The sequence below is a fragment of the Lissotriton helveticus genome, chromosome 11 (genome assembly GCF_964261635.1).
Source record: "Lissotriton helveticus chromosome 11, aLisHel1.1, whole genome shotgun sequence".
NCBI lineage: Eukaryota > Metazoa > Chordata > Amphibia > Caudata > Salamandridae > Lissotriton > Lissotriton helveticus.
The window spans coordinates 57,139,616-57,165,361 of record NC_136072.1 but is presented as its reverse complement, the minus strand read 5'-3'; the positions used below and the strand labels follow the sequence as shown (position 1 = coordinate 57,165,361).

The following is a 25,746-nucleotide window of genomic DNA, read 5'->3' as shown; positions in this document are numbered from 1 at the left end:
ACAATTGGACTTTTTGAGGTTCCACCCGTCACCGTCCAAGATCTGAACATTGACAGCAAAGAAGACATCATGTGCCAGCTAACGATCCAAGATCAAGGATGTGGAGATCGTATGATGGCCTACGGACTGAGACGCAGCAACAGAACCACCCTCCATGTCAAGCTTTCAATGAAAAAGATATGTACAATTGCAATAATATTCTTTGTTATGTTCGTAGTTTCAGTAACAGCATTCCGCTGGTTAGCAGTGCGATCAGAGAGAGAGGAGCTATTAGCAATATTAAATTTGTAAAGACCACAGAGCTTCTCATGTTCCAAACACTTCCTGGTAACAAGCAAACTGGGATAAGCACCAGCAGTAGCTATGACACCTATGCACCACCCACCTCGACACCTTCCTCACCCCAAGCAGACCCCACAGATAGGGACTTGGTACCTGAACTCACCCTGAATCCCCCTATGACAGGTACACCTGAACGTCCCCGCCAAAAGAAAAGACGTGTTAGATATAGAATGAGTCGCGAGATAGTGCCAGTTAGATATACATCGTGTACCCAACGTAAGGAAGAACAGGCTTTGCAAATTCCAGACTGGATCAGTAATCTCCATAAGACAGTTGTTTACACCTTCGACCAGCACTCTATGCCTGATTCCCACTCCCAGCGCCCTAGTGAGAGAGCAGAGGATAATGAGATTCACAACGTTCTATTAGATAACATGTGGTATAGAGACATGAGGGAGGTTGGAAGAAAGGTCACAAATGAGTCCTGCTTTGTATGTTCACACATTCCTCACGCTGTAGGCGCAGATAGATTGCTCTTTCCTAAAGAAGTCCCACCACCCACAGCCAAATGTCTTTTACACCTGTTTCTTTGCCGCATACATGGTCAGATACAGCTCCACTCAGCCAAAGTGGATGATGCATTTGTAAATACCACAGAGTGGGATGACAAGTATGTAACATTTAGGGTCATCACTAACACATTGGAAATTGAAAGGAGAATGGAGGTTTATCGTGATATGAAAGTACCAGCCGACATAATGCAGGTTTGGGAACGTCACTATAAGAAACTAGGGTACTTCACCTTCCCAACACCCCCATCGAAATGCCACTCACCTGAACATCACCGATGTAACCATACCCATGACACATGCCCTTGTCAGTGGAGACCAATTCTACACCTGAAGGCCAACATTTATTTCAACAACAAGTGGAATGGTCCACATGACTTAATATGTAAGGCAGCCTCCTTAGGTAGCACAACTGTAGGGCAAGAGCACAAACATAATTTAAATGAGGATATAGAGAGGGAGTGTGCTGAGATATGGGGTAGGGAAACTAGAAGATACACTTTTAATGAGGGTACATCATACAATACGAAAAGAGCATACAAGCTAAAGTCTCCTCTCCTTTGCTTCCTAGGTAATGGAACGGTTCCTGTGGGTCGGAATACTAATTGCAACAGCACTAGTTTTAATTCGAACTTGAAGTACGGCACATCCATCCTCATGGACATCTATTGGATCTGCGGAAAAAATCTCTATCTGCAGTTGCCCCCCCAATGGCAAGGACTTTGTTCCATCGTGACGATGCATGAATTGCATCTCGTCGTCCCAGCAGCGAACATTTCCCACATCTATGCACACCCAATGGCAGGTGATATCACCCTGCTCCACCACCGAAAAGGAGAAGTCAAAAAGTACTCCTCAGATGACACATTTCATGAGATTCCGGAAGATTTCAACGATGCTGAACTTTACTTTGGGGGAGTTATCCCCGTGTTCCAGACCAAAGCCAATGCTTATTGGCTCCAAGTAATGAGATATGAACTGATGCAGCTTGTTAACAACACCCGTGATGGGTTCAACGCCGTGAAAGAAGAACTACGACCTTTGAGACTCATGGTTCTGAAACAACACTATGTTTTGGACCAGTTAATTGCGATGAATAGTGGTGGATGCACCAGGATGGGAAAGTCGTTCTGCTGTGCCTTGATATTGCCCGATGATGCAGATAACAGAACACTTACAAAGGCCATTGAGGACTTGGACAATTTGGGACAACAGATGCCTGAGGATGGAAGTGCAAAAGCAGATGTTTTAAGTAATTGGTCCAATTTGGACTGGATGCCTTTATGGCTATCTGCAGTACTAAAATTCATAATGCCTATATTATGTGTGCTTGTAATTGTGTATTGCGGAACACAGATTATGTTGCATTATGTTAGAAGATTAAGGTCTAAGAAAGTTGATATGAACTACACAGATGTGAACACAGGTATGCACAGGGGACAAGGGGAAGATGTAGAGATAGCAGTGTTGAACATAGAGTGTACTATCTCCGACCCTCACTTAGAGCAGGTCCCTTCTGAAAGTCAGTACCAGTCCCCAGTACATGGTGGCCCACCACTTCTCTCAGGGAGAGACTTGGTACGTCCCTATGAGACAATGTGTAAGAGATTAGGAGGACCAGGTGAGGATTTAGGAACAACTTCTTTGTTACTCGCCCTGGCCACTTCCCCCATTTCCAGCTAAGTATACAGTTCGTATGATGTTTTGATTGGTTCAAATATGAACCAGAGGGGGGAATGACAGAGGGAGATAATTTTACTGCATAGTTATCCAAGCACACTCTTATCACTTAGCCAGCATTAACCCCTGTGTAGGCCCTGCGGCTTGAGTGTTATAGGCCTCAGTTACGTTGGCCTGAGCACTGCCATTTTCTTGCAGCTTGGAGCAGAAGCAGAAAGCAGGTCTGACCCAAGCTTCACTCAGCTCCACTTGTCTGCGTGGCTTGGCACCCCTTCATTTAGGCCCCCACCCTACTGTATGCTAGGTTCATGAACGATAAAGGTCAAGTTCCTTATTAATCTTGCAACACACCCCAGGCCCCCACCTGAAAGCTGTGAACAGAGAAAGAGGAAGTTCCCGCCACAGCTAAAGCTAGTCCGATAAATGAGGACAAAAGTAGCAAATCAGTATCACAGACTGGCACATAAAGGCATGAATAGAACCCTTCAAAGTAATAATAACACATTTGTGCTGTGTATGATGAATTAATGACAAACCTCCAGTCAAGATGCCAGGAACTCAGCCTGGACTGGCGTACGTGCCACACACAATTACGAGAAAGGGGTTACATCTACACTTATGATGGGAAGGTACCAGGCAGGGGCGTAGGAGACGATGGAAAGATATGTGATACGAGGTGGCGTGATATGACGTAATAACAGTCTCATTGTTTGGTCACTATAAAAGGGTGGTCCGCGAGAATATCGTTGAACTACTCCGCGTCTGCACTTGAGTGTCGGACAGGAGTTTTTCCCAGGGGTTACTCGAGATAGCCCTTGTTCCATGTACTTAGGCTATGCTCCTCCATTGTATATTCTGCTTTATAATGCTTTTTCCTTATTGCATTCAAAGTTATATTTCACCATTTGAAATGTTATGTTTTCTCTGACCTTGTTTTATCTTTGCTGCATTTAAGGTGTTTAACTTGTACTTGCAGGATATGACTTTATATACAGTGGTGAGTGTTCCCAATACTATGTGCTTAACCTTTTTCTATGCAGTCTGCCTTAAGGCTCACAAGTGTACTTAAAGCATATTTTCTCTCTCATAGCAGCTGTAAACTGTTTTGTAAATCCAAACTGGTCCAAGCGACTTTCAAGAGAATGCTAGGAGCATTACCAAGTACTATGTGATTTCTTGTGATCTCATTGAATATTTCTAGAAGCTGTGTCTTCTAAAAAAACTTGTACAACTTTCAGAAACAGTCTCCAGGGCTCATATATCCATTTTTTCCTGTTTTTAGAGCAAGCGTTCCAGGAGCACCGGTTACAAATTAAGGTGTGCCATTTCCCTTAGTTCTCTCTCACGGTCTCCCCAGCGCGGCTTCTGAGCTGCTGCGCCAAGCCCCCTGATCCCTCCTGCCCACAATTAATTTTCCCTCCAACAAAAGTGTGTCCTGGGTACCTGGTGACTTTATGCATTCACCATCAGTCCATCACATGCTGATGGCCACAAGCAAATTGAGAATGTGACTATAGTTATATTCCTGTGAAAATAACTGAGAACAACTCACACTTAGACAAGTTGTGCATGGGAACCAAGTTCCTTGGCCTGATTGTAACTATTGAAGTATTTTGATATGAGAAGTGTTTCTTCATTCCCAAGGACCGAGAGAAGACATAAATTTGGCAATGGAAAGCCAACCAAAAGCATAGAGGCCTGACTTTTGAGAATAAACCCCTATGACCCAGCATTGGTTTAGATCATATATCCAAAGATAGTGTTAAGTACACGTTTGGACCTCAGCCACTGGGGTCCATGGAGAAAAAAATGCATGGGGTGACAGCCACAAATTAGAATTAACAGGAATGTAACTGCATTTAAAAGATTAAAGTGAAAGACCAGTAAAGCAGAAATCTTAATGAAAATGCTCAGAAGCTCTTAGATCTAGACTCAAGTATAGGTGTCCATAAAGAACGAGATGGGTGACTTCCATGTTCACTAACAGGATCTCCTGTAGTGGAGTTAAATCAAAAGACCAGCCATGACTTTGCAAACACAACTGAAGATGAGTCCCAAAAACATTACTGAGAGAGGCTGAGCCTTAGTAGGCTTCAGAGATGCAATACTATCAGCAAGCCTTAGTCCAAAGTTATGTAACATAAATTGTGCAGACCCAAAAGCATCTAGGAAGTGAATGCATTGTATAGTTGTGCACTGAGTATTATTTGTATCTTGGGCCACATATGGAATGTTCAAGGTTACTCTTCCATCTCCATGATAAAACCTCCTGTATGGACCAGAAGAGGCTCCCACTCCAGTGAAGGCGCCAATACTTACTTTAAGTAACTGAGTCAGGTAGAAATCAATGAAGTCTTGAGGCTCCTCAGGAAGTCCATTCTTCCTGTGACTTTCAATCTCTTCCTCTACAAATCTGCTTTGAAATTCGTTAAGCCGAAACACGGTTTGATGAGGTCCTGGAAGGCGCTCCATAAGCCACGGGAAAGCATCAAAGAGCTGGAAAAAGAAATAATAAAAAACATGCTCAGTTCTATCTCTCAATTAAGATGTAAAGTCAGACACAGTTGTATGGGTGTGCGAACATGATCATTATTCTGCATGAGAGTTTGAGAACTGTTAGACCTGCCAGCCTTACGGATGTCTTTCCCCAACCCTTTGGCTTTGCTAGCCAGTGCTAAAATACTTGCGCTCTTTCCTTTAAACATGGTAAAATTGGCTTACACCCAATTGTGCATTTAATTTATTTGTAGGTCCCTAGTAAAGTGATACTGCATGTACCCAGGGACTTAAATTAAATGCTACTTGTGGGCCTGCGGCATGTATTGTTGCTCCCACTTGCCTATGTGTGAAGTTGTAAACTGCCATTTCAACCTGTCAAAACAAAGCTTCTGCAAGGACTAATCCTTCCTTTTTAATACATATAAGTCACCCATAGGATTGGCTCTACACAGCACTTAGGGCAGAGCGCTGTTTATTTAATAAGTTGAACATGTACTTTTAACTTTAACATGTCCTAGTATTGAAACACTCTTAAATTCATTTTTCACTAATGCAAGTTCTTTCTCTCCTATAGGATAACATTGGGTTACCTCATCAAATGTAATAAGTGATAACTTACAATTGGGAGCAGGTAAGAGAGTCCAGTTTAGTCGTTTTTTAATTTAAACCCTCTTTGTTAGTACAGTTGGATTTTAAGTCACAATACTGAAAATGCCACTTTTAGAAAGTTGGCATTTTCTTGTTCTAACCATTTGTTCCCTGCGGACTATACACTGGGTCACATGACTAGGTGTAGCTGCCAGTTGGTCTTTGTGTATTACTCCCAGACAGTGAATCAAAGGAGGAATAGGTATTGGCATGATGGGCCATTTCTGACTTGATAGGGGGACGGAGATGTCCCCTACCAATCTTGGACATCACAAAGACTCTGCCACAGCGCACTCACAAAGGAATTTACACTCGCACTTGTGTCCCCTTACAAGCTGGAGCAAGGGCAGGCAGGCACAAAATTCCAGACACACTTCAAGGGAGAGGACTGAAGAAGCTTCTCCCACTTCAAAGTGGCACTAGGTATAAATATTAGACCATCAGATCCAGCTCTTCAAATCGCTTCAGGACCTGTGGAATTTGGCAGGAAGAAAGACTACCCAGATGTGAAGTCTGCAATACTCCCCCAGCTCTACTCAGCTGACCGAGGGCATCTTTGCTAGCCAAGGCCTGCTGTTGCTGCACCAAGAACATATGCTGCTGCAAGCTCTCCAGCTGAATCCTGATATCCTCTGTGGGCCCAGTACTACTGGTAATCACCAGGGGTCATTCGGCTTGCTCCCTGTCAAGCCACAGAGACATAGCAGGCTTCATCAATGTCGCCGCAACTCCATGTATCTTGATGCAGCACAGTGCAGCTTGAAACCAACACCAGCCCAGCTCGATGCAGCTCGTCTTCAGTACCGACGCATCACAGCACAAGTCCTCGCAAGCACCAGCGGTTCCTTTGAAGCTGCTCAATGCTAACACCGGGCCTGCGCAGCCCACCTTGTCCTCAACACTGGCGCATTGCTGGGCTGTTCTCTGCAGCCACAGCTGCTTCCTCGATGATGACTCTTACCTAGCATCCAAGCTTTGTTAATGGTCATCCACTTCGCGGTTGCTCCTCATCTATGGTGCCTCGGTACCAGTTTTTGCAGCTTGACACAAGCACTTTGCACCTAGACTCCCAGGACCACAAGGTATTTTTCAGCAGACTGGCCTTGGTCCTGTATCCGTCCCGTGCTCCATTGCAGTCGGCCTAAACTTGTGACCACTGCAATCAATCTGGCACAGTGAAAAGGATATTACCCAGCAAAAGTTCCACAAAACAGCACGATCAAAGTGGAAAATGCAGGGCTTCAGATCACTCCAGACCACATACCAGTTGTCCAACAAGAAATGGCATAATTCACAGCAGTTAACAAGTGACTGATAGATGCCAGCCTGCAATATATGCTGCTCTTTGAGGCCAGACTCACAATTATAGTGCAAGACAAGGTTCTCTCCTTTGCGAGCCCAAAGGTGTCCTTGGTCTGTGCTGAATAATTATAGAAAGGAGATAACTGCTGACCCAGACCCCCTCCTTGCATCCTGAGTGACTAAGGCACTAAATAAAAAAGAATCTGACAGAATTGTCTGCACAAAATCACCCTTCCAAATGCCACGTGGAAACATTAAGTGGACAGTTTTAATGGGGTATTGGAGTTTAGGGTTTTTTTTGTTTTGGATTTTTCAGAGCTGCTTTGCAATCATGCAGCTGGGGGCTGCCTGTGGGTACTGGATGGCTGTTTTCCTGCTGGACTGGAAAAGCCTTTCAAGGCAGGATGTATACGTAAGCATCAGATGATCACAAAGGGTATATGCAAGTAAGGGTCAGCAAGCAGGGCATGTATCTAAAGCTCGGGTTCCAGTCCTTTAAACAGCGCAGAGGTGCTAATATAGGTTCAAGAGACACATTTAAACCACCAAGAAAAATCTGAATCACATTGTAAATGGCGAAGACAACTTTTTACATCAGGTTTGGCTCACCGGTTAGAGGAGGCAGACCCTGATGCAGAGGTCAGACCCGGGACCAGGGTTCAATCCCCGACGCGGCAGGGTCTTGAGCTCAAAATGTCCACGGACTCGATAATTCTCGCCTCGGTGCCTACTCAAATCATGGGTTCACACTCTGCAACTCTGGGCAATAGCTTGCTTAATCTCCACTATGGCCCCACCGCGATGGGATGCCTGGTCTTCACCTTGGGGATGCCCAGTAGGGGTTATCTCGCAGGGAAAGCCAGGACGGGTTCCCAAAGCAAGCGCCTTGAGACCTTACGGTGAAAAGGCGCTATATAAGAACGTATGATTTACGATTTACGATTTACACTATAGGAGCCCCAAGACATGGAATCTATTTTGTTAGTGTAGAAACACACATAGATGAGAAGAGTATATTCATTCTGATTACAGGGCACTCAGACAGCAGGGACGTGATGTCAGGTGGCATAGTTGATCCAAAATTATAACCTGCTAAGTTCTTGGCTGCGATATCCTTTATGCTATCTAAATAGCTACAAGTTTCAGTGCTGCTAGGCGAAGATTAGAATTGCTTCTTAGATACTGTTTTGGACCGTTCACACTTCCCATTCCCAACATACAAGCAGGTAGATCAATATAGCATATGCAAGGCTGAATGGCACAATGGGCATTAATGAATGCATGGCACAGATTGCACCTTGGGCAATATGACTAGTCTTTCTAGAGTCCAGTACACATCTAACATACGTTAGCTAAGACCAGATTCTGTGAAATACCAGAATGCAATATGATACAACCTACATAGAATACGAGAACAGAACAATTCCTGACCACAATCTACTGATCCTATGCAATTCCTGGATTGTGTATTGCACAAAAATTCTATATTGGAGGTTACAGTGCACCACTTTAGAAGAAGGAGCCTTCATAAAAACAATTATAAGAGCCAGCGGATGATATTTTCAGGAAAACGAGAGTACACTTCAGACTCGTTACTGGAATGGGAGGCCATTAAATTGGCCATTAGGGATGGTTGTATTAAAAAAGTGGTTGGAGATTGCAAAATCTTAGCGATGAAGCTAAATATACTAGAGGAAACAAAGAATTTGGAGTGGGCACGCTGTTGCATTGAGGTAATTGGCAGACTCAGTGAGGAAAGGGAGAAATATGCAACTATACACATCCACATGAAAGGCGATTGGTCAGGTGGCATCCTGGCCTGGTTAACCATGGCTGAGTTGAAAAATCATCCGGTGGCCCCATCTATACCCTAATCGAATTAATTAAGTGTTTGCAGACTACTACATCATGTTACACAGAAAATCAGACACAGCCTTTCCAGCTGAGAATGCTGCCTACTTGGGTAAGGTATCAATTAAGACCATTACCACTGAGCAGACACAGGCAATAAACCTCACAATTAGTGTGCATTATGTAAAGGAATTAATCTAGAAAATAGCACCAGGAATAACTCTGGGATCTGATGACCTGATTGGTGAATTCTACCAAATGCAGTATGCCCTGCTTCCCCCACATCTCTTACAGATGTACATATCAGCTCTAGAAAAAGATTTTCATCCTGGCTGATGAGGGTTGAAAGCCTGAAACCGGTCCTAGGATACTTGTTTCCAGTCCATGGAGGACCTGGCATGACAGTTCAAGCTGGACTGTTCCCATTGGGCTCAGGGTCAAGACTGATTTGCATATGACTGGGTCCAAACTGGAACGGCATGGTGACCAAGAAAATGATGCATTTAGGCCCAGATCTCTGTACTGGGGTGAATGTATGACATTGTTCTGCATTCTGTCCATCAATTGTTCTTTTTGCATTTGTCACCCCGAGTTGGACGGGTATGCCCAGACATGGGTCCTGTGCTCTCCATGCCACTGGAGTCAAGCTATCCTGGCTGATGAGGGCTGAAACCAGAAACCGGTCCTAGGATGCATGTTTCCAGTCCAGGGAGGACCTGACATGACAGTTCAGGCTGGACTGTTTCCATTGGGTGCAGGGTCAAGACTGATTTGCATATGGCTGGGTCCAAACTGGAATGGCCTGGTGAGAAAGAAAACGATGGGCTTTGGGCCAGATCTCTGTACTGGGGTGAAAGTATGACATTGTTCTACATTCTTTCCATCAATGGTTCTTTTTGCATTTGTCACCCCGAGTGGGACGGGAAGGCCCAGACTTGGGTTCCGTGCTCTCCATGCCACTGGAGTCAAGCTATCCTAGCCGATGAGGGCTGAAAGCCCGAAACCAGTCCTAAGAGGCTTGTTTCCAGTCCTGGGAGGACCTGGCCTGATAGTTCGGGCTGGACTGTTCCTATTCGGCGAAGGGGTCAAGCCTGATTTGCATATGGCTGGGTCCAAACTTGAATGGCATGGTGAGCAAGAAAACAATGGATTTAGTCCCAGATCTCTTTACTGGGGGGAATGTATGGCATTGTTCTGCATTCTGACCATCAATTGTTCTTTTTGCATTTGTCACCCCGAGTGGGACCGGTTTACCCAGAAGTGGGTCCTATGCTCTCCATGCCACAGGAGTCAAGCTATCCTGGCTGATGAGGGCTGAAAGTCTGAAACCTGTCTTAGGATGCTTTTTTCCAGTCCAGAGAGGATATGGCATGCCAGTTCGAGCTGGACTGTTTCCATTGGGTGCAGGGTCAAGACTGAATTGCATATGGCTGGGTTCAAACTGGAACAACATGGTGAGCAAGAAAACAAGGGATTTATGACCAGATCTCTGTACTGGGGTGAATGTATGACATTGTTCTGCATTCTGACCATCAATTGTTCTTTTTGTATTTGTCACCCCGAGTGGGACGGGTATGCCCAGACTTGAGTTCAGTGCTGTCCATGCCACTGGAGTCAAGCTATCCTAGCCGATGAGGGCTGAAAGCCTGAAACCAGTCCTAAGATGCTTGTTTCCAGTCCTGGGAGGACCTGGCCTGACAGTTCGGGCTGGACTGTTCCTATTCGGCGAAGGGGTCAAGACTGATTTGCATATGGCTGGGTCCAAACTTGAATGGCATGGTGAGCAAGAAAACAATGGATGTAGTCCCAGATCTCTGTACTGGGGTGAATGTATGACATTGTTCTGCATTCTGACCATCAATTGTTCTTTTTGCATTTGTCACCCCCGAGTGGGACTGGTTTGCCCAGAAGTGGGTCCTATTCTCTCCATGCCAATGGAGTCAAGCTATCCTGGTTGATGAGGGCTGAAAGCCTGAAACCGGTCCTAGGATGCTTGTTTCGAGTCCAGTGAGGACCTGGCATGACAGTTCGAGCTGGACTGTTTCCATTGGGTGCAGGGTCAATACTGAATTGCATATGGCTGGGTCCAAACTGGAACGGCATGGTGAGCAAGAAAACAATGGATTTAGGCCCAGATCTCTGTACTGGGGTGAATGTATGACATTGTTCTTCATTCTGTCCATGAATTGCTCTTTTTGCATTTGTCACCCCGAGTGGGACGGGTATGCCCAGACATGGGTCCTGTGCTCTTCATGCCACTGGAGTCAAGCTATCCTGGCTGATGAGGGCTGAAAGCCAGAAACCGGTCCTAGGATGCTTGTTTCCAGTCCAGGGAGGACCTGGCATGACAGTTCGGGCTGGATTGTTCCATTGGGCGCAGGGTCAAGACTGATTTGCATATGGCTGGGTCCAAACTGGAATGGCATGGTGAGAAAGAAAACAATGGATTTAGGCCCAGATCTCTGTACTGGGGTGAAAGTATGACATTGTTGTACATTCTGTCAATCAATGGTTCTTTTTTCATTTGTCACCCCGAGTGGGATGGGTATGCCCAGACTTGGGTTCCGTGCTCTCCATGACACTGGAGTCAAGCGTCCTAACTGATGAGGGCTGAAAGCCTAAAACCGGTCCTACAATGCTCGTTTCCAGTTCTGGGAGGACCTGGCCTGACAGTTCGGGCTGGACTGTTCCCATTGGGCGAAGGGGTCAATACTGATTTGTATAAGGCTGGGTCCAAACTGGAATGGCATGGTGAGAAAGAAAACAATGGATTTAGGCCCAGATCTCTGTACTGGGGGGAATGTATGACATTGTTCTGCATTCTGACCATCAATTGTTCTTTTTGCATTCGTCACCCCCGAGTGGGACCGGTTTGCCTAGACGTGGGTCCTGTGCTCTCCATGCCACTGTAGTCAAGCTATCCTGGCTGATGAGGGCTGAAAGCCAGAAACCGGTCCTAGGATGCTTGTTTCCGGTCCAGGGAGGTCCTGGCATGACAGTTTGGGATGGACTGTTCCAATTGGGCGCAGGGTCAAGGATTGATTTGCATATGGCTGGGTCCAAACTGGAATGGCATGGTGAGAAAGAAAACGATGGATTTAGGCCCAGATCTCTGTACTGGGGTGAAAGTATGACATTGTTCTACATTCTGTCCCTCAATGGTTCTTTTTGCATTTATCACCCCGAGTGGGACGGGTATGCCCAGACTTGGGCTCCGTGCTCTCCATGCCACTGGAGTCAAGCTATCCTAGCTGATGAGGGCTGAAAGCCCGAAACCGGTCCTAGGATGCTTCTTTCCAGTCCTGGGAGGACCTGGCCTGACAGTTCGGGCTGGACTGGTCCCATTGGGCGAAGGGGTCAAGACTGATTTGCATATGGCTGGGTCCAAACTTGAATGGCATGGTGAGCAAGAAAACAATGGATTTAGGCCCAGATCTCTGTACTGGGGTGAATGTATGACATTGTTCTGCATTCTGACCATCAATTGTTCTTTTTGCCTTTGATGGTTCTAGGCTGTTTGGAGCAAAGTAAGACTCAGACTTAGAAAGTTTCAGTGAGCGCAAAGACACTACTTGCACTCTAGGCCTAACTCTGCCGATTCACCAGACACCCCTAATCACTGTGCCCCTTTTGAGGCTTTGGAAGGGGATACCCATAGAGGCGGCGTCAGAATGGGCTTCAGCACCAATCGATCTTTCAGTCCTTTTGGGGAAAGATCTGGAATTAGTCCAATGGCATCCAGGGTCTCAGGTGCAATGATGAATCCAAACCCTGGCTCCCTCTTCCACAGCTGCCCCAAAAGTGCTTTAATTTGCCTTTGGCAGCTAACGATTGCCCGGTGGGAGGATGTATCACCATTTACTTTATGCGATCAATGGATGCTGCATATCATTCTGTACCCAAGTCATTCTGCCATGGACCCAGGAGACTGGATGGTGGTATTGGATAAGCAGGATACCTATTTGCACTATTCTGTCCTGCACTTCCACAAGCTTTACCTTGTTCATCCAAGATTCTTCTTTTAGCCAAGTCTATTCTTATTTAGACGTTAGGAGAAACAGTCTACTCAGTGAGTATATTTTGTCATCTGAGCTCCTCAGGCTACCACATTTGAACTACGCCGCCACCGCCGAGAGTCACTTACCTGCAGGGAAGGTATCCAGTCGCCTCAGCCGCCACCGCCGAGAGTCAGGAAGGCACTTGACTCCGCGCCGCTGCTCAGGGGGACTACAGTACCCGGCAGGCCACGCGGCGGCGCGTCTAGGGTGACGCACACGCGCCAGAGAGCGCCAACGCGAAGGATAAAGCGCGGAGAAGCCCGGCAGAGCGGGGGAGACATTTGAACTACGCCGCCACCGCCGAGAGTCACTTACCTGCAGGGAAGGTATCCAGTCGCCTCAGCCGCCACCGCCGAGAGTCAGGAAGGCACTTGACTCCGCGCCGCCGCTCCGGGGGACTACAGTACCCGGCAGGCCACGCGGCGGCGCGTCTAGGGTGACGCACACGCGCCAGAGAGCGCCAACGCGAAGGATAAAGCGCGGGGAAGCCCGGCAGAGCGGGGGAGACATTTGAACTACGCCGCCACCGCCGAGAGTCACTTACCTGCAGGGAAGGTATCCTGTCGCCTCAGCCGCCACCGCCAAGAGTCAGGAAGGCACTTGACTCCGCGCCGCCGCTCCGGGGGACTACAGTACCTGGCAGGCCACGCGGCGGCGCGTCTAGGGTGATGCACCCGCGCCAGAGAGCGCCAACGCGAAGGATAAAGCGCGGAGAAGCCCCGCGTCGCGGGACGCCCGGGGCTAAGCCCGGGCAAAGGGCGGGCCCTCTACGGCCCTCATCGGCTGGAAAAGGCTGGGCTGGGCCAGAAACGCTGATGAAAACTTTGCTGCAGTCATTTTACAAGTAAGACTTACCCTCGAGTTCCATTTATTCCTATTTAAACACTGGTTCTGTGTGCAAAGTGTACACTATGCCTAAGAAACCGGAGGAAGTTCAGACCAACACCATTAATAACTATTTGGTGCAAACTGTTAAGAAAATTAACGTGCAGAGAAGAGAATCCTTAGGACTGAGCCAATCACCTGATATGAGATGTTTGTCACCCCCTACATCTACTTTGATTGATGACATTATCTTGCAAGAAGATCATTGTGTGGAGATTTCTAGCGGGCCCATCTCCCAAGGTTCGATTGATACATCTATTAATGTTACCCCAGTACCTGAGGATTTATTATATGAGGAGGCCGAGGGTAATATAGACATGGGCACTGAACTTGATTTAGAAAAACAGACTTGTGTATTACCGGATGAGCAGTCTCCCACAAGACACGGCCTTAGGCCACGAAGACTTTGTACTAAAAATCCGCCAAAGAGGGTTGGGCTTCGCTCAGGTGCTAAACGGAAGAGGGTTACCACTCCAAAAGCTAAACAAGTGATTGGCGATGATGATGATACAACAAAATTAGCTCTTGAGGATGCCTTTTATGAAAAAATTACAGATTTCCTCGAGACAAAAATTAATACTCTCATCAAACCCTTAATGTCAAAAATTGATAAGCTGCAAGCAGAGGTTAAGAAGTTGAGTGGCTTTCACAATGTGGTTGCTGGTGGGATAGAAAATATAACCACGCTAGTTACACACCTAAGCAATAATACAGGGGGAAATATTGTTGGAGATGTTGTAACTGAAAATGTGTTAAATCAATTACCAAGGGATATATTACCATCTCAACTACCAACACTTACTGTCGATAGAGAGGGCCCCTTGTCAGTTAACATTCCCATAGATATAACCCCCAGGGAAAATACTACATCAGCACAATTTCACTCATCAGACCCTCTACAATTTTTGGTAGAAGCCACACCCGTGGTCTTAGTCTTAGCAAATGTGCCTCCACTGGAAGAGGGAGCAGTGGAAAGCCCTACTTCTCTTAGCAGTAAGGCCCTACACTGGTTGACCAGTAATACACGGTTTGCACCAGGGGGAAAGCGCCATCTGGCTAGCGTCGTCAAGTCAGTAACCAGGGTCCCCTGGTTGGGAAACCGACCTAAAAATTCAAAGGGGACTGCGTGGCAGTGAGTTTCTCTTCAAATGATGTTCTTCCCAATATTCTTGCTAATATCTTTCCTCCCCAACGCAGACGGGGTACTGTTGTTCCCCTGACTTTAAAGTTTTTTTATGGCGAACAGCAGAACGTTACTTATCCAAGAACCCCGGCCCTGGGGAGGGATAGCAATTGGGATTTGAATTTTAGATGGGATCAGGAATCGAGGCAAAATATAGCAGGTTATCACCGTTATCCAGCACAGTTTAACCCGGTTGCACAACCCCTCCATTTGTTCAACCGCTATGCTCCATTATCCTTCATGGATCATAACGATTGACTCTCTCCAAGACAAGATAATGGAGGCGACGACCTTTTGCCGGCTTCTAGTTCATTAGTACAGAGTCCTGCAGGAATTAGAGTTTGCAAAATTATGAGTTGGAACATCGCTGGCCTTAGAGCCAAATTAAATAATAAGCATTGGCTGGATATAATTAGTTCCTACGATGTTCTTGCTTTTCAAGAGACATGGGAAACATCAGACAGCCTGGTTCTGGATGGTTTTTCCCATTTTTCTGTTCCTGCAGACCCTAGTAAAGCAGGAAGGGCAAAGGGGTGCTTGGCTATTTATATCTCATTAGATCTTCAAGGAAAGCCAAGACACATCAATTTCAACTCAACTAACTGCTTAGCGGTAGAATTAACCCTGCCAAACTCCTCTCCCATAGTATTAGTTAATTTTTATAATTCACCTGTCAGTCAAACTATTAACGAGCATTTGGCAACTTTAGAGGAATTCCTGTCTACCCACAGTGAGAACAGTACATATGGGTACGAGGTGATCCTTATGGGAGATTTCAACATTCATCCCTGCCAAGTGGATTGCCACTTGGAACAAGAGGATCTCTTTTTTTATTCCTCCCCACCACATTTTGAACACACATCACGTGGACAGATGTTGGAATTGCTCTTAGCCACTTTTAATCTGTATGAGTCGTCTTGTTGCCCTATAGGCCTGAGGGCACCGACATATGTAGGCAATAGCACGGGCACAATCATAGATTATATTTTTTTATCGTCTAACCTTCTACCTGAAGTTATTAATTATATGGTAGAGACCACAGCTTTTAGTGATCACAATCCTGTGATTTTAGAGATTATATCTCAAGGAGTCTTGGGAAAAAGAAAGGCTGAAATTTTATGTGCGACAAATTTAGTCTTAAAAGACCAGAATCGAAGATTAAAATGGGACCAAGTGACCCCTATTGCCTTTTTACAGGAAACCCTGGCAAAGGTAGAGGGGGAGGTTGCAATCTGTCTGGATAATAAGAACCCTGGCCCTAATCTGATTGAGGCCTTTGATGCCATTTGTCGTCAGGTTAATTTAGATCTAACCGTAAAGATAAAGGCTGACAGGACCAGGGGCCCCAGGTGGTTCGATTCAAGCTGCTCTAAGGCTCACTCAATTCTCTTAAAGGCTTTAAAAAACAAACCAAGAGACAAAGCACAGATAGCTATGTTGAGGAAGCAATACAATCACGCTATCAGGCTTAGGAAATTTGAGATAAAAAATGATGCCTGGAGTGAATTATTATTGCCTGAAACACAACGAGATAGTGCTAAATTTTGGGCAATCATAAATCACCCATATTTTGCGGGAAAGGATAACCAGAGAGCAGATTGTATCATACCAGACGACCAATGGGTGACACATTTTAGTAAAATCTACAGTCACCCTGACATCCCTTCAGATTGCGAGACGCTATTTTCGCAATCACTAACAATTAGAATCCCTCCTTTCACTTCGGAGGAGGTTAAGAAAGCGATTAATGATACACTCTGTAAAAAGGCACCAGGGCCCGATGGGGTCCCTGCAGATTTTTTCAAAAGTGCCCCAGAATTTAGTACCAAGATCCTTACAAATATTTTTAATGTTACTAGGGACCTCATTTTTCCTATTAGTTGGACAAAGTCTACCATAGTACCTATTTTTAAAAAAGGACAAAGGACAGATCCGGCCTGTTATAGGCCCATATCCCTTATAGATTCAAGCGTTAAAATCTTAGGTAGAGTACTATTAGGCAGACTGACCCAGCTCATAGAGGGGAAGGGAATTTTATCAAATGTACAATATGGTTTCAGAGCTAAAAGGGGTACCTTAGATCAATGCTTAAACCTGGAACTAATTTTAAATAAATATGTAGTTGCCAAGGGGGGCTCTCTGTACATGGCCTTTATGGATCTCTCCTCAGCTTTTGACCTGGTCAACAGGGGTAAGCTGTGGAGGATCCTCTTGGCGGTGGGCATTGACCCCCCCCCTGGTCAATTACTTATCAGAATTACATAGGGAGCTCAAGACATCGGTCAGAGTGACTAGGGAAGGAAGATGCACTTGCCATTTCAATTCAGAGAGGGGGGTTAGGCAAGGATGTATCCTTGCCCCCCTCCTCTTCACTCTTTATATAAACGATCTGGAGAAAGTTATGGCTGCATCTCACATCGACATCCCGCGCGTAGGTGAGACAAAGTTACCCGTCCTCCTATACGCGGACGATGCAGTCCTATTAGCACGTTCTGGAGTGGCTTTAAACAAACTCCTCTCATCCTTTGGAGATTTCATGACCTCGTTGGACATGAAAACTAATACAGAGAAATCCCATGTGATGATTGCAGGAGTAGCAGGTAGGAAAAGAAAGACTAAAACCTTTTTTGTACAGGGAAAGAGGTTAAGAGAGTCTCATCTTTCCCATATTTAGGTGTGACCTTCGATGAAAAGGGCACTTGGGGCCCCCAGCATTCCGTTAAAAGCAACGCTGTCGCTAGAGCGGCCGCAGGGTTGCTTGGTTTTGCTAAGAAATTAGGTGCCCGTCCCATGGAAAGCATCATCAAAGTTTACAAGGCAAAATGCGTGTCCATCGCCCAGTATGGCTCTGCTATTTGGGGGTACACTAGCCATGATAAAATTCAGAAAGTAGAAAATAAATTCTTGAGATCTCTGCTTTCAGTCCCCCAATCGACTTCCTCTTATGTATTGCATGCAGAGCTAGGTTTGGGCTATATAATGGACTCTTTAAAACTAGCCCCTGTTATTTGATGGATGAAATCCTGGCTTAACCAGGAGCTTACATTAAACCATACTATCTTAAAAGATTGTTTAGCCCTGGATAGAGCCTTATATATTCCGTGGATTAAATTTGTACAAACACAGTTGACTCTTGCCGGTCGACCTGAGCTTTTTTCTTCCCCTGACCTAATAACTCAAGATGATCTTAAAATAGTAAAAAATACCTTGACTGAGTTATATGTCTCAGAGAGGGAAGCTACAGAGTTAAGTAAATCCACGGTAAGGAAACATTGTATGTTGAAATCTGGCCCAGGAATAGAACCATACCTTTGCCTGGTAACTAAACCATACCATCGTTTCCTTTTAACGCGATTCCGTCTTGATCTGATCCATCTCATTTTAGGCAATTATAAAACTTGGAGTAGACCTGTTGATGCTGACCCATGCGACTGTGACCACTTTTCTATTCAGGACACGACACACCTTATCATGTTCTGTGAACATTACATTGATATTAGAAAAAAATATTTGTTCCCAATCCTGCGTAATCAAGGTTTTACTCAGGTTAAACCAGCCTTGATATTTTTGCAACTCCTTCCTAATGCAAAAGTAGCTTTTCACGTGGCTGGCTTTTTAGTAGCTGGAGCACGGATTAATAAGAACCGCACTAGAGCTAGGCACTTTACTGACCATTGAATAATGTCTCCTATTTTAAAGCTTAAAATTTTTCTTTGTCTCCCGGAGGGTCCCTTTTTTTAATGCTTTTTAATATTTTTAATATATTTCGTGTGCATATTGTGATTTTAAAATGTTTTTTTTTAAATACAATCTTTTAACATGTTAATTATGTAAATTTATGTATGTATTTGTGTTCTGATGAATTGCTATGTATTTATGCTCGTTCTTTTATGATTTTTAATAATCGAATAAAGATAATTTGACTGACTGACTACCACTCATTTCCTTGAGTATGTGTTTCACTTTCTTTCCTTTGCTGACAATGGCTATCTTGTTATCTTCTTCTGGGCTGCTGTCTCTGTCCAAAGCCCATCCTGCTCTTCTAAAGCCAGATGAGAATTTTGCTGGCTTGTGGTACGTCTTCCCTAAGTTAAGCCATGTGCTATTAATTTATGTTCGTTACTTTTTGCAATGTTTCCTTGTGGGCCGGCTGAGGCAGCCACATCGCCAGTATTACATTGTGTCTAGAGCTCCATCATTTTACTCTCTGTGAGCAGTGATGCTGCATTTATAGTTCTATTGCATTGCACTCATGATGGATTGACTGTTTCAGTCTTTATATGGTAGATTCTCCTAAACAGTTCCTCTGGTTAACTGTATTTGCCCTTGGTCCCTGATTAGCATTCTCTGTTTGTTCATGGTTCCTTTCTTGTGCATAACACATTCACCCACAATGATTCAACAGCTTGTCTCCATGTAGTCGTCTATCTGGCCAAGTCAGCTCAGAGTGGCATATGTATAATAGGAATACTAAGCCTACTTGTAGCATTGTATCTTTGTCCACCATATATACCCTTTCGGCCTCTGCCCCATGGAGGGATGCACAACTTTATTAGTGGGTCTTAATTGCTTATTGTCTTTGTCTTTCACATGTAGGTCTAAATATTTAAGAGTTTCTCTGGTTCTTTGCCCCATATGATTATGATTACCATAGTATATCATTCTTAATCCTTCTTCTTGGTTTCAGAACATCCTTTCCAATTCAACTACACTACTTCGTCGTTACCTGAGCACCTTTTTAGTGGGGTCATCTCCCTCTGGGTGAGGCAGACGACTGAATCATCCTACTATGCAGGCTACACCTGGTGCTTCACTGCAGCACACCCGAAAGAGTCTTTATCTTAGTTGGTCCTCTGATTGGGAATGCACCTCTGATGCTCCTTGCTTCCCTGCAGCATCCCCATTGCACACCTAGGGCCCGATGTAGGTAAATCTTATTTACCGACTCTAGAATACAGAATTTCACAGATTCGGTATTCTAGATTCGGTAAATGAGATGTAGGAAATAATTCTGTAATTTTTACCAAATCGGTATGATTTGGTAATTACCGAATCGGTATTTACCGATTCGGTAATTGCCATTGATTATTATGGGCCTTGAGGCCCATAGGAATCAATGTCAATTACCGAATCGGTAAATACCGATTCGGTAACATTACCGAATTTTCAAGGGGGACAGGGTGTTACTTTGACACCCTGTTGCACCCCTGATTCTGGCTTGTGTGCCCTTAGGGCATGTATGTGTGCCACATGGCACAGGTGCACATGCACAGATGTGCATGTACACAAGAATTCGTTATTTACCACAAAATAGAATTTGGTGGTAAATAACGAATTCTTAAGGGCCTGTGGCACTGTTTTCAGTGCCACCTACATCTAGATTTACTGATTCGGTAAATTTACCGATTCGGTATTTTACAGAATCAGTAAATTTACCGAATCAGTAAATTTACCGATACTGTAAATTTTAGGCCCCCTACATCTCAAACACCAAATACCGGTCGGTAACGGCCGAAATTCGGTATTTACGGCCATTACCGACCGGTATTTGGTTACCTACATCGGGCCCCATGTCATGTAAGTTTTGTAATAGTCACATCTTTTGTTGTGCATTTTATGGCAAGACCAACTCCACCTTCATGCTTGGTGCATGCCTGCCGCCCTATGTTTTATGTCACTAATGCCCACAGTCATGTCATTTGTCGCTTTTGTATTTTTCTTTGTAGCAAACAGTGCTGCTCTTTGATTTGTGCTTTCTGTCATTTGATTGCAGAATCTAGGGATGATTTTCTCCGATTTTTCGAGGTGGCTTTGAGAGCCTCGTACTGTCAGCCACCTTGGTGCTCTGCTGGATTGACCACCATGCTGGGCCGGTTAAGTATATATTCTGACAGCCCACTCTGAAATACTTCTCACTTGTGAAGGTAGGTATGTCCTTGGGATCTCTGACAAGGTGCCATCTGGGAGTTTGATGGACATCTTCTCAGAAGTCACTGACTTTTCCCATGCATAGACGCAGATGTAAATATTTCAATAGAGCAAGACTATTCAATCAAGGTTTCAGATAGTAAGCCTCTTACAGGGAGGTGTGTTCTTTAACAGGAACTCCATATATAAGTAGGAACTTTGGTTCATATTGTTGCAACACTGCCGGCTTGCTTCTATGAGCTGCTGGGTTCTTCAAAACAAAAATTGACCATGAATTATGTCCATGCCTACCAGTTTGTATTTCCTGTTACACTTATATCCTTGACTTTCTCCGACTTGCCAGTTTCTTTATCAATGATTATGTTCAATCCATGTATACTCAGCTTTATGGCTACAGTCCAGTACTAACAAGCCTTAATACATTACCTTGGGAATAGGCCCAGTCAAAAGGTCTAACATCCTGAAATGTATGTTGCCTACATACGCAGCCTTTTTCATGGGGTATGTTTCTGTAAACAGTGTAACTGATGGGACAGAAGGTATGTCTTCTAGAAGGGGTTACTCTTACTTCATAAAGATAAAGCAATGATTTCTAGGCATTGGCAGTCACCTGCCCAAATATTTCTCCAACCTCTGATCCTGCAAGTGTTCTAGTCAACCATCCTATATATTAATACGGTTCAATAACTTTTCATTGAAAAGTCTAATAGACTGGAATGGTGCTGAATATATGCAGAGTGTGCTGGGATATCAATTGAAAAATGTCTATTTAATGTGACAACCCTTTGTATCCATGTGTACCCATGGATGCAACCTGACCCAACATTGCTCAAACTCTTACAAGACCAATCTATTGCTTCTTTTTGTCAATGAAATGTCTTTTTGTTTGGCTTGTCAATTGCTAATAACAATCTTCTGATGTTGTGGGTCTCTTAATGGCAATCTAAGATGTCACAAAGTTAGTGTGCAGTCGGCCACCAGAATAGACTGACTGCACACTGGCAGAGACCAGACAGAGTTTTCCCAGTGTAGATTAGGAATTGCCATACCACAGTCTACTCGCCTGAATTCCCAGGACTTATTCAGAAGTGAAAATCTTTCACCAATTCTCCCTGAGGTTAATCCTTAGCATCAGGAGAGACAACTGACACTAACAATTGACCCTCTGGCATGAAGTTAGCAGAGCAGGGACAGGAGACCTTTAATTGCTCAGCAGAATATAATTAGTCAGCAGCCGTTATACATACAAAAATAATATACCAGACACTCCGGCAGGAAACAAGGACAGCAGGAGTTGGAGGACTTTGATAAGCAGTGCATGTTGTGCTAAGAAAAATACCAGGCATGTGTACTTCATTAAACAGACTTGTTCACATTGTATACAAGCTAAAGTGCAGAGCATACCTTTTAAATTAAACATTAAAGAGAGCATACAAAATAAAGTAAAATAGCAGAGTACATGGCACCAGCATCATTTAAAAATGGTGATGACAACGGGGAACATACAACCCAAGTAGACTGGGGTATGACGGGTACCAATATTTGCAAACAAAGTATGTTATTATTTTAAACCCACGTAACAACAATACATGGCAGGCACTGCACAGTGCCTGCCACCTGGTACAGGGACATGTAGGGGGTACCATGGGTACCCCCCCAGTGCACCCACACCCCCAAACACATTCTCTGCATGCCTTTCCATGGCGGGTTCCACTGTTGTGGAAAGGCTGGCTACCGCCTGCATCATACTCATGCCGGCAGAGCCTGGCCCTGCACCGGCCCCATTTTAGTGGTCCAGATCCGGCTGCGGCGTTGCGATTTTCCACCCGCCACTTTTCCGCTGGAAGCAGTCTGCACGCTTGCCTGGCGGGTGGAAAATCGCACCGCCGCAGTCGTCACCGCCATGCTAATGAGACCAGCAGTTTTCTGGGTTGCGATCGCGGGCGGATGACCGCCGCCGTACCGGCAGCAGTCAACTGACTGCCATCCTAATAAACCCCATAGTTCCTAGAGGAGCTCCAGACATCCAGACAGTAAACAGAGTTACTGAAGGAGGTGAGAAGCATTGCAGCCGTAAGTGCAACAGATTCAGTGGCACTGGGGCCCAGGGACATGAGGAGTACAATGCACTCCACTGGTGGTGATTTACCTTGCTGTCATTAAGACCAGTGACTGTCTTGCTAAGCCACAACAACAGAACAAAAAGAGGGCAGTTTAGAAAGAATAAATATATATCACTTTTTGTAATATATTTTACCTGCTTGTTCAATCCCATAGGTCACGGTTTGCAGCAGATGATATAAGTACAACAACTACATTGAGGTGTAAAACATTTATCACAGGTAAAAGGTACTCACCATGGCCCACACGGAACCTAGAAATCTTGCTGTGTAATTAGTTCCTTCAATGAACTGGTGGAAGGTTTTGTCATCACTAGAGAAGCGATGCCCAAAAACAACAGAAGAGATCACATTGGCAGCTGAATGGAAGAGGATAGGTGCAGGATCCACGGCTATCCCTGAGAACACAGGATAGAAAGTCAAGGTTTACAGAATGAGAATAGTGATTAAATGTGTATTAGGAATAGAGGCCTAGACATGAAGTAGGACCTGATTAACAAAACATCTAGACTATAGGTCAGCATTTCACTCAAGTGGTCTAATGCCTACATTGTCAGTAAATATATAAATTATCAAAGATTTCCATAAGTACTGTTTTGAATCTTTGACTGACAGTATTTTCATGGAGTACTTGCATGCATGGATGTCATGTAGAGGTCGCCTGGAGTAGCAGCTGTGACACCAAGCATATTCTTGTGATGTAAATGTCGGAATTTGTAAAGCGCACAGCTACCTCCACCGGAGGTGTCCCGGCGCTGTCCGTATACCGCTTAGGAACCCTTCCTGGCTTTCCTGGGAAATGTCCACTCCTGGGCACCCCCCAGGTGCAGCCAGGCATCCCAGCGCGTTCGGGGCCGTTGTGGAGACTAAGCAAGCTATTGCCCAGAGTTGCAGCGTGGGACCCATGATCAGAACAGGCACTGAGGCGAGAATATCCAGTCAGGGGAATTAATGAGCCGGAGACCCGCCGAGGCGGGATTCGAACCCTGGTCCCTGGCCAGAGCTCTGCATCAAGGTCTGCCTGCTCTAACCATTGATCCACACTTCTCCACATATTTGGAACTACCTTCGCAAACCCTGGCCTCAAAGGTGGCAAACACAGAGCCAATAACACTGGGGAAGCTCTGCATTGCTTAGGTTTTGCTTGATTTTAATTGCACCAAGAGTGACAAATATGTTAATGTTTGCTACTAGTATCATAAAATGCTGAGCACACTTAGCTGGGACAGGACCTTCAGTGGCAGCCGTGGTAAGTAAAAATGGTTTAAATCTGTGTATACTATATGTACTTCCAGGTGAGAGAGTGTTTATGGGAAAGAGAGTGTGTGCATGTGTGAGCATATGTGTCTGTATATATAAGCATATGTGTGTAAGTGAATGTGAGAGAGATTCATTGACAAGGAATGAGTGAAATTGTGTGAGATTGAGTGCCAGTCAGTATGAGTGAGTGAGATTAAATGTCAATAGCTGAGAATAAATAATAATGAGTTTAAAGGGGTGTAAGAGAGTGTGGATGAGAAAGCTTGAGTGAGAATGAACAGATGTGACGAAGTGTGGGTGAGAGAATGGGTGTGAGTAAGTGATGAGAGTGTGAGTGAAAATGTGATATAATGCTTGTGAGTTTGAGGTTGCCCTGGCAATCTGTATGGTATTATTGTTTTCAAGAGACACCAAGGGTAAAATACTGCCACTGGCATACTTGAGGCAATTCTTTGCATTGGTGTCACATGTGACAAAATAATGCCTCTAGCACACTGGAGGTTATACTTGATGTAAAGGTGACTATTGTAAAAACCTGGTACTGGCATACTAGAGGTAATTAAAAGCATATGGAGCGCCCATGTAAAAATACTGAAATACTTGTGGAACATCCAAGCATGTGGACACTGGGGCAAAATACTGGTGTTAGTAGTTAGTAGGTGGACAAACGAGCATATGTGAGGGTAGTAACCATAACAATTTGCTGACCATGACATGTTGATGTAATTTTTAACAAAAGGGTCACCTAAGTTGTATAGACAATACATTGCAAAATTCTGGCATTAGCATGTTTTATGTCATTTTTATATAAGCCACACCCATGACATGTGCGAACATCCATTACAAAAGGCTGATCCTGGCACAATAGAAGGCAACTCCTGGGGAATGTCAAGTTTCATTGGCCTGGCATACCATGAAAAGATTTAATAATTTACTAAGTGCTCTGCCAGTGCATATGGCATTTTAGTAAAAATATGTGGAACTTCTGCTTTAAAATGCACTTCTTCCTGAAAGAAGGTCAATGATCATATAAGCTCATTTCATGTGACGCCATTCAGATCAAGGGATATGTGATGTCACTTCCACTACCCCCGACATTTTCATAAATCGACACCCATGATCACATGTGTAGCTATTAACATACAACATATTAAAAATAATAACAAGCATCTGTCATTCTAAAGGGCATTTACGTCTTCTATCTTTACTATTTTGGTTTCCCCCTCGATTTTCCATTGTTTCCGAAATCACTTCCTTGCTGCCTCACCAATATTGTGGGTGTTCCCACTGATTCCCACCCTGAAAAAGGTTTTATAATAACTCCTAATACCTGCACAAAAAAGTGGCAAATACCCATAAACATGCAAGGGCATTCAGCAAGCTCTTCCCGTTGCCACCCCCTCTCCTGGCCCCTTGTAATGCCCACAAGCACAGCCTAAAAATAATCAGATTTGCTCATGTGAACATTCTATCATACTGGT

The 25,746-nt window shown here is 44.7% G+C and overlaps 1 protein-coding gene across 2 annotated transcripts in view; it reads right to left on the bottom strand.

Moving 5' to 3' along the window:
- Positions 1 to 25,746, bottom strand: part of LOC144790978 (cytochrome P450 2J4-like) — a 287,604-nt gene that overhangs the window by 116,286 nt on the left and 145,572 nt on the right. For both annotated transcript variants that reach the window (XM_078665598.1, XM_078665597.1), the window contains exons 4-5: positions 23,243 to 23,403; positions 4,851 to 5,027 (exon numbers count right to left, since the gene is read on the bottom strand). In XM_078665598.1, coding sequence (XP_078521724.1) covers positions 4,851 to 5,027; positions 23,243 to 23,403 — 338 coding nt within the window. The remainder of the gene's footprint in view (positions 1 to 4,850; positions 5,028 to 23,242; positions 23,404 to 25,746) is intronic.